Source organism: Gasterosteus aculeatus, chromosome 1, assembly GCF_964276395.1.
Source record: "Gasterosteus aculeatus chromosome 1, fGasAcu3.hap1.1, whole genome shotgun sequence".
Taxonomy (NCBI): Eukaryota; Metazoa; Chordata; class Actinopteri; order Perciformes; family Gasterosteidae; genus Gasterosteus; species Gasterosteus aculeatus.
Window position 1 is genome coordinate 14,712,267 of NC_135688.1, and position 13,133 is coordinate 14,725,399.

At 40.3% G+C, this 13,133-nt stretch overlaps 1 protein-coding gene across 10 annotated transcripts; it reads right to left on the minus strand.

Annotated features, from left to right (window-relative positions):
* Nucleotides 1-1,459: 1,459 nt before the first annotated feature.
* Nucleotides 1,460-6,676, minus strand: LOC120826152 (arfaptin-2). Of its 10 annotated transcripts, none has more exons than XM_040188169.2 (10): nt 6,176-6,617; nt 5,940-6,048; nt 5,299-5,407; nt 4,856-4,918; nt 4,262-4,348; nt 4,040-4,143; nt 3,722-3,943; nt 3,488-3,645; nt 3,208-3,382; nt 1,460-2,799 (listed from the first exon to the last, which is right to left on the minus strand). In XM_040188169.2, exons 2-10 carry the CDS (start codon nt 6,036-6,038, stop codon nt 2,644-2,646), a joined length of 1,173 nt encoding a protein of 390 aa, XP_040044103.1. In that variant the 5' UTR covers nt 6,039-6,048; nt 6,176-6,617; the 3' UTR covers nt 1,460-2,643. The 10 variants fall into 10 exon arrangements, with proteins under 10 accessions (XP_040044103.1, XP_040044112.1, XP_040044123.1 ...); XM_040188178.2 differs by having other exon boundaries at nt 5,940-6,069; nt 6,176-6,441; XM_040188189.2 differs by lacking the exon at nt 4,856-4,918 and having other exon boundaries at nt 6,176-6,676.
* Nucleotides 6,677-13,133: the final 6,457 nt, after the last annotated feature.

The window sequence follows — 13,133 nt, forward strand, 5'->3', positions numbered from 1 at the left end:
CATGAGGGTGAACGTGACACACCAAAACGGAATAAATCGGTAAATGCAAACGTTAAGATGTGATGTGTATTTATAAAACGTATCACTGATATTTATCAGAATATTACAAGTCCACCTTTGACCAATTAACTGACTGAATGGGCAACAAGAGACATTGACTTTTCAATGTTGTTTTTTATCATAGGAAATGTGTTAATACTGGTGAAGTAAAAGAATCAGTTTAGTGTCAATAGAGCTGTAAGCTACATGGTCTTCTCTATATGGTCTAATGCTTCTAATTCTTCTTTGTAGAACTTCTCAAGTTCCATCAGGTTGGATGGGGAGTGTCGGTGCACAGCCATTTTCAGATCTCTCCAGAGATGTTTAATCGGGTTCAAGTCAGGTCTCTGGCTGGGTCACTCAAGGACATTCACAGAGTTGTGCCGAAGCCACTCCTTTGTTATCTTGGCTGTGTGCTTCGGGTCGTTGTCCTGTTGGAAGATGAACCCTCGCACCAGTCTGAGGTCCAGAGCGCTTTGGAGCATGTTTTCATCGAGGATGTCTCTGTACATTGCTGCATTCATCTTTCCCTCAATCCTGACTGGTCTCCCAGTTCCTCCCGCTGAAAAACCTCCCCACAGCATGATGCTGCCACCACCATGCTTCACTGTAGGGATGGTATTGGCCAGGTGATGAGCAGTGCCTGGTTTCCTCCAGACACGACGCTTGGCATTCAGGCCAAAGAGTTCAATCTTTGTTTCATCAGACCAGAGAATTTTGTTTCTCATGGTCTGAGAGTCCTTCAGGTGCTTTTTTGCAAACTCCAGGTGGGCTGTCATGTGCTTTTTACTGAGGAGTGGCTTCTGTCTGGCCACTCTACCAAACGGGCCTGATTTGTGGAGTGCTGCAGAAATCTTTCTGTACCCTACGCCAGATCTGTCCCTCGATACAATTCTGTCTCGGAGGTCTACAGATAATTCCTTGGACTTCATGGCTTGTCAACTGTGATACCTTATATCGACAGGTGTGTGCCTTTCTCAATCATGTCCAATCAACTGAATTTAGCACAGGTGGACTCAATCAGGTTGTAGAAACATCTCAAGGATGATCAGTGGAAACAGGATGCACCTGAGCTAAATTTTGAGTGTCATGGCAAAGGCTGTGAATACTTATGTACATGTTTTTGTCCTTTATTTTTAACAGATTTGCAAACATTTGCAAAAAACAGTTTTCACTTTGTCATTATGGGTTGTTGTGTGCAGAATGTTGAGGAAAATAATGAATTTAATCCATTTTGGAATAAGGCTGTAACATAACAAAATGTGGAAAAAGTGAATACTTTCCAGATGCACTGTATGCGATTGTATTGTCATTGTACATCATTAATGGTGCATATTATATACCACATGCTGTGATTGTCTTGTACCTAATCTCTGAAAGGTTCCCATATGAAACTGACAGATCCGAGTTGAAGCCACAGTTAGGTGAAACAAAACATCCAGCAGATTTTATTAGAAATGCAAAAGACGACAAAGATAATTTACTGAATAGAATGGAAAATAAATGTACGTAACAATTAATGCTATGTCACAAACAAAACGGTGAATAAATAAAAGAATAAGAAAAATATGTGTCTACATTCTGTCCTCGAAGACATTTGAAATTGAAATTGAAATTGTATCATGTATGTGGTATCACATGGATCCAGTAGTTCATGTTTTCCAATGCAAGGAATACAAGGATTAGATGTACACAGGCTCCAAATAAAACAAACCATGCTCTGTGTTGCATGTAGATTTCTTTATGATAGGCCAGTTTGTATTTATAATCAAAGCATACAATATATTATTTACTTGATGCTGAGTCGGGAGTGTAACATCTGCTTTTGAGGCTTGTTTAATGTGTAAACATGACAGAAACTTTGCTGCATTCATCGGGACAATATCAAGCTTTACAAAATAGAAGATCAAACTCATTTTTTTTTTTATATTTGGTTACAGAAAATAACTATATTCACTATATAGGTTTTCCCTTCAACGCGTGTGAACTACACCACTGAGCAATATTACACGCAAGTGGGATAACTTTAAAAAACGTATGCTATATCCTGATGTGTTGGATCTAAATCTGTAAAACTAATTTTGAAAAATGTGATTAAGTCATGCACACTTGAGGAAAATGAATACAATTTCAGAGGATATTTCATACAATTGTTGACATTATCCCTTTAATTTGCTAAGCTGATTTGTGGAATTCCCTTAATGTGATATGCTCTGAAATAGAAGGTAACACTTTAGACAACATAAAAAATAAAATAAAAATAGTGTATGTGCAAAATTGCTATTGGATCTCCCACCGATAGTAGACTCTACTGTACATAAATTAGAAGTTATATTCATTTAAATGATTGTGCAACCTAAATAATTAGTAACAAAGGTCTTTTTGTAAAGCAAAAAAAACGTAATACCAAAATTGTTTTACCGTCGATGTAATACAGGATTTTGAAAAACACAAGATGTCTTGTTTTCCGTTACCACTGACCGTAATCAATCCTTTCATGTACTCCTTTATGAATTTCAATCTTGTCCATCTAAGTACAGTGTGAGGATTCTCACGGACCAGCGAGTCGCTGTGCATGTCAGACTGCTGAACCCTGAGCGCTCTTCACTGCTCCTCCAACCAGGACGGCTTGTCGGATCCTGGGGGCTTTAACTTTACATTGAACTGTATTAAAGTTTGTTCCAACTGCTCCTGGTTGCCAGCAAAGTAGGCTGAGATTGCATTATGGAACAGAAGCAGCTGCTTGTGCATCACCTTCACCTAGAAGCAAAGAAGAGTGACATATTGCCATTACATTACAGACAGTACAGACCATGGACATGGACAATCAGAATGACATTTCCTAACTCCCGCGGATTGCATTCCTAAGATGTTTTCCCAGGTCGGCGTTTAAGCCTATTTTAGACATGATAAGTCGTACAAACGGATGACATCCGCATGCCTATTCATCTGTGACCACACCCAGCAACACTGATGCATGTGCTTGGGTGTGGTCAAGCATGAGCACTGTTGCACCTGTGACCACATTCGCCACACAGTCCTGAAGCACACCCATACGTCACTGCAGCAAAAGTTACCCTATTGGATATGAGCAAAAAAATTAATATTTCAGGAGGTATCGAGTTCCTGTCTAATTTGATATTTGAAAGAAAATAGAATACCACAAACCTTGTTTTCCTCCAGGAATTTGAGCTTGATCATAACGTCACTACGCAGCCTTTCATATTTGTCTCTGTGAATCTGGTAATCATGCTGAGCCATCTCAATGCGGACCATGGCCGCTGCATCCCTGTGGCCCAAACTCAGCTCCTCCAGATCAGAGCGATACGCATCAAACTCGAGTCTGCGAGCAAAAAAGGTCAAGCCTTCTCACCTTTTCCAGGTTTTCAACCTAAAGGAATTAAGCTCATATTCTTCAACTCCTAAACGGGACGTCAGGGTTTCTTACCTTGTGTTTTCATACAGCTTAACGGTCATCAGGGTGTCCTCCATTGTTTTGTTGACCAGGGTGTCGACGCTGGACACAAAGAAGTTGATGGCGCTGAGCAGAGCCTCGCCATTCTTACACAACAGCTTCTGTGTCTCTGCGTTGTACCCAAACTCGTCCTGTAGAGAAAATAATTAGTTTCACCTGCCAACTTCTGTTCGAATAGCAAGCGGATCTTTTTCTCTGTTACGGTACCTGCAACTCTGGGGACTTCTGGCTGAGTTCGGTGAAGGTGTCTCCTAGAGCCTGTTGAGTCTGCACCATGCTTAGAAAATGACTGGTGAGTGCAGTGGCCAGTCTCAGGATTATTTCATACTTGTTCTTGGTCTCCCTTAACACGTCAATCTGAGCCTCCAGTTCCAGGTCTACCGTTCTTGAACCTCTGCCAAACCTCTCTGAGAACATCTGCTTCGTGCACTGCATAGTGGACATACATTTAACCCAACATGAAGAAAATCTCATGACATCAAGTTCAGCTTGACTGAAAAGAGTAATCGACATATTGCACAATACCTTGTATGTGTTTATGCCCCATTTCTTTACACTGTCCAATTTCTCCACCGCCACACCCCGAGAAACTTCCTCAGTGGAATTACCACTGTTATTGTTTGAGGAACCTATCAGAGAGAAAAAAAAAAAAACAACGTCCATTGACACACGCCGACCAATCAAAGAGCAGTAATTGCGTTGGTCATGACAATGAGTGAGTGGACATGGTGATGATCCTGGTGATACCTGGATGCTGGATTGTGTGCTGGGCAAGTTGACTGGCTGCAGATGCGCTTTTAGGCAAGCCAACACCCCTGGATTTCATGCGAATGTCTGAAATGAGCATGTGATGATGTGAAGATGAGAGGAAGTTGTGAAGTATGTATCAAAAAAAGGATGCAGTTTAGATAGGCAGCGGAATAGCATACTGAAAAAAAAATGTTGTTAGGCACTGTATGAAGGAAACATTAAAAGAGTTAAAGGGCTTTGGAAATAATCCACCATGCAGTTTTCTCATGCAGAATAAAAAGATTTATAAAAAGATGAAAAGGGACTTCATGGGATGAGAAGCAGCATCAAAACAGTCACCCAAAGTGCATTTTACAGTAGAAAATAGGACATTCTTATTAGACTTCAATAATTTAGATCCGTATAACATCAGGTTAGTGCACCCCTAAGTCGGTAAGCTGCCAAAACACTTGCTGAAGCCGTGACCTGAAGAGGTACAAGCAAGGTTGCATTAAACTCCCTCAGTCAGGCAATATCAATATTTCTTATACACGGTCAAACAGAACAACGTATGAAGGAAAACCACAAAGCGTCGTCAGACTACGCAGCCACCTGGTCCTGGTGCAGGCACTCGTCTTCTGTCCAGATACTCAGGGTTGAAGCGAACTGCAGGCCCTAGGGAATATGGATGTTTGTAACGTGAACCAGGAGCCCTATGGGTCAGCAACACATCATGGAATGCAAGGAAGAAAAGCGCTCGGTATGGTTTCTTTGAGGGGGAGAAAGTATCAACAACATTGACAGATATCTCGCATGGCAGTCTGCACAGCCTGTTGGGGGAGTGGGGTTCAAAACACAGAGTGGAATGAACATGGAGCTGCGTTAAGACAGAAAATGCTGCACCTGGGAAAGTAATTGGGTGATTTATATTGACCAACAACTCTGCTAAACGTATTAAACTCAGCATGACTTAAAGCTACGGTAAGGAAACTATTTTGCAGCAAAAATCGTATCTGTACTGTGAAGCATAAACAACTCTGTTTTTCTAACAGTACCTTTGATGCTGCTGGTTGGAATGATGCCCCCTGCAGGTCCTCCATAGCCTCCTGACACAATGCTGGTTTCATTCAGGTTGGGTCCCGACACCATCACCTGCTGCAAATCCTGATGGATTTAAAAATAAAGGTAATACATGAGCTAAATTCATTAATATTACATTTAGGGACCCAGAAAGCTTAAATATATATATCGGTTTTAAGTATACTTTGCCCAAAAATGGTTCTCATCATTATTATTATTATTTTAAGTCATGCTGCACACAGATCACACAAAGAAATCGCCTATGTGCCATTTTATCATAGAATTTGATGGCACTCAGCATTGCTTTCCACACACAGACATAATGTTCATGTTGGTCTCATGCAAAGGCTCATAGGACTAAACAGTAATGCCAAACTTACTCCTTCTCCATGCTCTCAGGTCATTATTCCCAGTAGCTGGGGTTGCTGGTGACACTGGTATAACCTTACAGCTGCTGCACATGGGAGCAGGCCCTTTGCATGCTATGTATCAGCTAAGCCCTAACAGCCTTCAGTCTTAGACCAGTGGGTCATGCGTGGAAAAATACAACAACAAACGAAACAGATTCAATAGAAGGACACCGTCGGTGAGACGGTAAGAGAGGTGTCTCACGGACCTGCTCCAGGCTGTCATCCTCTGTCAGAGTCCCAGTGTCGCCATTGCTGTTAATGGGGATCTCCATGGTAGCAGCCTTGCTCATGATGCTGTCTGCCATGATTCAATGTCTGCAAAGACAGCAACAAACACTGACACACAAAGATGGCATCGTGTTTGCGGTTTGACAAAAAATAAAATAACCATACAACGTGCACCTCGACACAAAGAGGCGCCTTGCTTTAGATGGATGCTTACGTGGCTGGTTAAATGTCCGCGGTGCTGATGTGGCTGCAGCGGAGTGCTACAGCTAACTCGTCCCCCACCGCCGTGGCGAACCTGGAGTCAAGGCGTCCGGCGGACAAACAGGCAGTTTGTTTGTTTCTGCGCAGACAAACGCAGAACTTGTTCCAACCGGAAAACCACCGTTATCTTTAGTGATCATTTAATGCTAAATCCATTGTTATTTTCCCCCTGCATCCAGCTCGCCAACAGCTTTGGTTCTTGTTCTTCGAAATAAAAGCGTGCGTGATTTTTATACCACTGCGAGTCACATAGCTTGGTTTTAATATCAAAAACATTTGAGTAAACCGTACTTTCTAAACCGTTTAGCGGCTTTTACTTGACGAATGAGAGGCTTCCAGCGCATACCGTGAATTGGTGCTCTTATTTTGAAAAAGAATACCTTTAGCGTGGTATCATCGTCAATCCTCCCCAGCTCCGTCTTCCACGTCGTGCAGTGCTGACGTAGCTTTGTGCTTAATCTGCAGTAGTACCATTCCGCTCCTGAAGATGTCCCTATCAGCCCACTGACATACAGTTATTACTCCGTTAAGGCGCTGGCCCAAAAATGTTGTTATTATTAATAAGAAGAAGGAAGGCAGCTTCCTGTTACCTTGATTGCAATTTCTCTTGATTTCAAACTGTATAAATACGGTCGTTTGTTAGGAATCGTAAAATGCCTCGAGATAGACCTCACCATGGCAAACTGACACTTCCAATGATTTGCCTGATTTGTTTCAATCAGGGATGCAAGGAAAGTAATAGTCTCCAAATGGAGCTTGGGTATTTACTCCTGGTCTAACACAGAGAAAAATCTGTTGAAAATGTTGAGAAAACCTTTCCTCCCTTGTTTCTTACTCTTTAACATCATCCACCTCATACCTTTTTATGCTTCTGCATATGACTAGATTGACCATACCCAAGATCAAAGACATTTTAAGGCAAATGATGAAACTCGGTTTTTCATGATTTCTTCTCAGTCAAAAGGTTATTGGACCAGCAGATTTGTTCTACTTTTGATCTTGATCTTTTCTACAAAAAAAATTGTAGAGCATTGCTTTGAACATTTACTGCACCAAACGCAAACATAACTAGGTACATGTTAAAAGAAGATTCTTAGACATCCAATTCAGAAGATACATTTTCTAGGTTGATGTAACATGTAGGTTGTTGAGGTCGAAGCTTACATCCCTGATATATTCAGGTGTCCGTTTGTTGTCCTCATAGCATCAATCTATTTTGTTATTTGATGATCTGCTTAGTACTGGTGACCATACGCAACGATGCCTATGTGCTCCACATTACTCGATTACAGGTATATCCCAATACACTTCGTGCAGGACACCAGTCCACCTGGTAAACCCTTGTAAAGGGGATTCTATATGCATATACTACAAGTCTTGTCAATCAAAATACTGCCTCGACAGGAATTTAAATATTCCAGTGGTTTTCCGGGCTACTTCAGTCCTGCTTGGTGAGTGAATGATTGTATGGGCATGTTTTGACTGACTCAACATCCTTTAACTCTGGTACCTTTGACCTCCACATTATTCACGGCCCAACAAAAAGCCCAATGTTAATGAACCATGAATCTTAAAAGCAGTTGTTTTTTGGAGTGCAGGTAAAGGAAATGATGTGCGGCAGTAACCAGCATTGCACAAGACTGCAGGCTACAATTAGGTACTCGAGGCTTATTAAAGTGGACTTTAATCAGAAATTCTGTCATGTTTCAGCTTCATGACAGTTGTAAGCTATAACAAGAGCAGTGGTGGGGAAATTGTACCGTTTGTGAAGCTCTCTACTCTTTCCCTTGGATAGACATTTTAAGACACCACATTCTCACACACAGGAGAATGCAAATGTCGTGTTGCATGAACATTTAGAACAAGACCTAAGTAAATTCTAGAAGATCTCTGGCAGGGTCTCCTCTGAGACTTCACTGCCCGTCACAAAGTCACCGCTTGCGTGTGAGAGAAGCGTGAGACCTGAAGCGGTGTATCCTTTTTTAGGGTATAGTTGATCTGGTTTTTAATGATCATTAAGCACACTTCCAGATGTTGGAAGGTAAATCCATCCCCACACAGCAAACAAGAGTACTGCAGTGAGACAGAGAAATCCAGAAAAACATGGCAAAGCAGCGCTGCCTGCATCCTTACTCCATGGGAATTACAAACGACGCTCAGGTTTTACATTAAACAGCATATGGAAGTCATTTTATACAGTGACTCTAATGTGCTATTTCAAACAGCCTGTCAACCTTTTTTCCAGTTGGTGTTTTCCTATCAATGCTCTCTCAGAGAAAAGAGCATTCATCATTGTAATGGAGCTTTGGATGCCGTGATTGTCAATTGTAGAATGTCTCAAAAGACAACACATAATCAGGACAATACATGTTTATGGGCTTTTCCTGGAATGACTAACAGTATGAAAAGTTGAGATATGGATCTGTGGGAAATGATGCATGAAGGCTAAATTACATTGTCTAATGATAGTAAACATAATTTTGACTGGCAGATGTGTTTCCAAAAGATTCAGTGTTGACTCCTTGACTCATTTTCTCTGCTGTCCTCTTGATTATGAAATGCTTTCATGTAGGAAAAAACAAAGAACTGTCAAAAAAGTATTTATATTATTTAAATCAAGTCCTAAACACTGAAAAAAAGTATGTTGTTTCTTGGAAAACACATGTGAAACCATCCTAACACTTAAGGATAAACAGTGACAATCTTCATTATTTCGTAGGTTTCGTGCATGAGAAGCTTTTTAAAGTACATCATATTTTGTTTAAGACAGATTTTTATATACAGTTTTATACACACAACTTCTGCAACAGTGAGCACATCGACCTTGAGTATATGTCGTGAGAGCAATGTCCCCCAAAAAATAGTCTTTGCTATCACTCCAATGTTTCCAGTTAAATTCACCTGTATAATCAGAGGGCCAACCAGTGAGAGGCCACAAATGAAATAAAATGCCAATTTAAGAATCGTAAATTCCACAGAGCTTGTTGGCATTTTCACTGGAGTGTTAAAGGAGTTGTTAATTTTGTTTTCACGAAGGGTAGCTTTGGTTGGCACACAGAGGCTGCGGTCAGGAAATGCACGAAAGGGCAGTTGTTTAGTTGCTTTATAATGTTTACTTACTTTGTCACGCACGTTTTGCAGGTCTCCAATTTGGCAATGTGATTCATTGTAGTTTCAGAGGTATTCTCAAACCATGAATTACCGTGGGACTGCCACGTGAAGAGATTTTAACTCCACGTTAAACATAACAATATACACTACTACCATATGAATAAAACCTAAACACAGCGACTTTTAAACAATTCCATAATAAGGATGAGAAGCTATAGTGACTATAGCATTTCTTGAAATCAATCTATGTGAATGAAATATTGACAGAACAAACTGGGGATACAGTCTATTGGGCAACAAATGCAGAGCATCGTCCACGGGTGGCTTTCATTTCCAATGGAATCCTCCTGGTTTATTCTTCTTTAAAAATGTTGTCTGTCTGAGTTGTTGAGGAATCCTAACTATTTGAAACCTTGCTTGATGAACAAGATTTGTTCAGGCTTGCAACATTTTGCTCCTCTCTATCAAGTATTAATGTAGAAAAGAATCAATAGCAAAACGAGTTAAGTTTGGGAGTCTGAGAGTTGTTAAACTTCTGCACAAAAGAGATAAATGGATGTAAATATGTAAAGCACAGGGATTGTTTTAAATCACAAGTAGGCTAATGTGGAGAATTTTTCTTAATTTAAATACCATCAAGGGAGTGTGGTGTTTCTTGGAAAATACATCTGAAACCTAGATTACATTAACATAAATTATATGAACAAAACAGTAAAACACGAGAAATGCACCACTGGAGCCAATGTTATTTTCTCCAATTGCGTAGAGGTTCCATTGGCAACAGTAGAGACGGTGTAAAAGATGCCCTATTCTCCAGGAACTTCCTCTTTTCCCCCCTGGGGGATGCCAAAAGTGCTCTTTGGGTCAGCTGGAAGACATATTCACTCCAACATTTAAGATCTCCAGCAGGTCCACTTTGAATCAGGCAAGTCTGGTACCGAATATCGATGCTTGATCAGAGTAGTCATTTGAATAGGCATATTAGCCCTAAATTCAATGAAAATACAGATACAGGCACAAAATGGAATAACTAATACTATAAATGTGGGGTGCAAGTCAAATTTAGAAATAATAATTCAAATGTTACCATTCCAAAGAGGTAAAATAAGTAAGACTACTTCTGCTAAATAAGTACATAAGTATATGAACATATTTACTAGCTTAGCATCATTCCAATGTGTGTCAGAGGATCAGAGGACAAGGCTGCTTGGAGTTTCTTGGGGTCATTTAGGGCTCATCTTTAAAAATGGAGTAATGTCAAAGCGAAATTGTTTGTCTGCAAACAAAGAAATAATGACAACGATTTGGAGGCTTAAGGGAGTTTTGAGGTCTTGTCCATGACTAAATTAAGAGCAGAGGAGTTGACACTGGTCCCACTGATAGCTACATAAATGCTCATATTGAGGAGGTTGTGACACCGCTTGAAGAACCATCACAGTCCTGATTATGAATTTACAGGAACCAAACAGCACATACTCCTTCGGTTCATCACGCAGGATGCTTTGAGGAACTTGGTAGCAAGCTTTTTTCCAAATCACAAAACACATGTATACAGGATTAACAGTCATGATGCTTCAGTTAGCTGAGAGGATAAAAAGATTGACATTCTGCCACCAAGAAAGAAAAAGAATCCAATTAGTTCTTTGGAATAGGTTTGACGATGTTGGCTGTGGTCTCACTTCCAGCACATCGGTTGAGGCTTAGTGGGTAATGACACCTGGTAAAAGCTTAATCACATTTATTGACAGTATGGGCACCTCCATCCACGTTTGGTAATACGAGGGTTTTAAAAAAGATGTCATACTGACTGAGATTTACACCATCCAACAATATCCAGAGTATTAGTATTTCAAGCCAGCTCTCATCTGTTGTAAGAATTTTAACTGCACCACACCATCTGCCAAGGGTATGTGTCAAAACCCTCCTGAATCTTTCTTCTCTGCTTCCTGAGCAGGAAGCCTGACTATCGCGTGTGATGTAGAGCATAAAAAAGACATGTCTTGTCGCCTGACATATAAGAATTTGAATACCTTTTAAACACCATTGTTCAAATGGTATAACATATATAAGTTCATAGTAATTTTCGATTGTCATGCTCATATGTTGCAGGCCAGCTACGTTTTTATTTAAATTAAAAAAAAAGAAGAAAAACAGCAAGTTTCACACAAAGAGCAAAGTACCACACAGTTGTATATCTGAACTCTGGTATTCTTTGGGACACGTGGGACAGGCTTCCTCTGGCATGCAATAAGTGGAACAGCACCTGTAGACGTCCTGCACTAAATCACAGTGAGAAGTGCTAAAAACAGATGTGGAGCTGAGCGACACGTGTCAATTAAGATCCGTTTTTCACCCTCAGTCACTCAGACCTCGGTGTCCCCTCAACCCGGATCCCTCTCTTAAGTCCGACACACTCTGTCACTTATCAAGGCACAAGCTGCTTCACAGATGTGCCCGTGTCGGTTAATGGCACAAATGTAGGCTTAATCTGCACTGCACAAACTGCCAAATCCAACTTTTTCCAGGCATCTACACTTTTTATGAGGAACAGTACATACTGACTGGTCTCTCGCAGATTTAGTGGTATGCAAATCTGTTTTTTGTTTGTTTCCACACACACACACGCACGCACGCACACACGCACACACACAGTTTGGCAAGCACAATAAAACATGTGACAAACAAAAAACAAAAGGAATTCCATTTATTTTGTTTGATTCTGGCTTCCAACACAATCCCATGAATCTAAATGAGATTATTTTCTGAGGCAGCTGTGATACAACATCCATTAGTGGTGGTTAGATTGGTGGTTTGATCCCCGGTTACTCTGCACGTCATTGAGCAGTGCACCGCATTGGTATGATGAAGAGGCATTGGGTTCATGTGTTGCAACAACATTTTTTTTCAATTAAATAAAAGAGACATTGTCTCTTGAAAAATAAAATATAAAAAATAAAATGTCTTTTGAGTTAAACGTGAGAAAGAGAACATTATCAGCTGGTACCGAAGTGGAGCACCTCACAGCATTATGTCCACATTTCTGGAAATGTTGTTCCAAACAACCGTTTGCATTTACTGACTATAGGGGTTTGAAACTGCGTTCAGTTTCACAGAAAATGTGTGTTTACTTGCTCTTTAGGAGCATAACAAGCAAAGTGATTGATTGGGTTTTAATTAAAATGGCAGAAAAAGGTATGTAGTAGGTGGAGTTGGTATCAAAAAGCAGTTGCTAACTCTCGGACACGGTCGAAGCCTTGGCAAGGAAAGCGCTTATTACATTTTTTTCATGGGCTTTGAAGGAAGAATCATGATTCACTTCCCCCTTACTACTACCTCTTTGAAGGTTTGAACCAGACTCTCAGATCAGAGTTCCACTTTCTTATCGATACAATCCAAGGGAGGATCAATGAGACTCTTAACAACTTCAAGAAGTTCAACTAACTCTGCTCACCCCAAATCCCTGATCAGATTTATTCAGCATTTCACGTTGTTATTTTTCTGTTATAATAATCTGTTTTTTTATCAGAGAGGAATCTCTAGTGGAATTACTAGTTAAAAAAGATTTTTTGATTTCATCTTCTTAAACATGGTTTGACTGTAGAACTGTTGAGAAAAGAATAAAACAACAGGCAAGTAATCGCAGAGGTACAAAACTACTGAAACCCTGCCAGTCATCCATGAAAATGAGTTGGTTATGTGGTTTGAAAATATCTCAGAATCAGGCAAACTAATTTGGTTTAAGACAGAGCTTTCTATAATTATAAAGGGAGCAGGTGCAGAACATAGTGAATTTCCACTTG

What these genes read in the sequence shown, in the direction of transcription:
- LOC120826152 (XM_078100300.1), bottom strand. Translation starts at nt 5,210, where the DNA reads ATGCTGAGTTTAATACGTTTAGCAGAGTTGTTGGTCAATATAAATCAC. An exon ending in GCACACAATCCAGCATCCAG is followed by an intron (nt 4,144 to 4,261) that starts GTATCACCAGGA and finishes TCTCTCTGATAG; the next exon opens with GTTCCTCAAACAATAACAGT. An exon ending in AATTCCTGGAGGAAAACAAG is followed by an intron (nt 2,800 to 3,207) that starts GTTTGTGGTATT and finishes CTTTGCTTCTAG; the next exon opens with GTGAAGGTGATGCACAAGCA.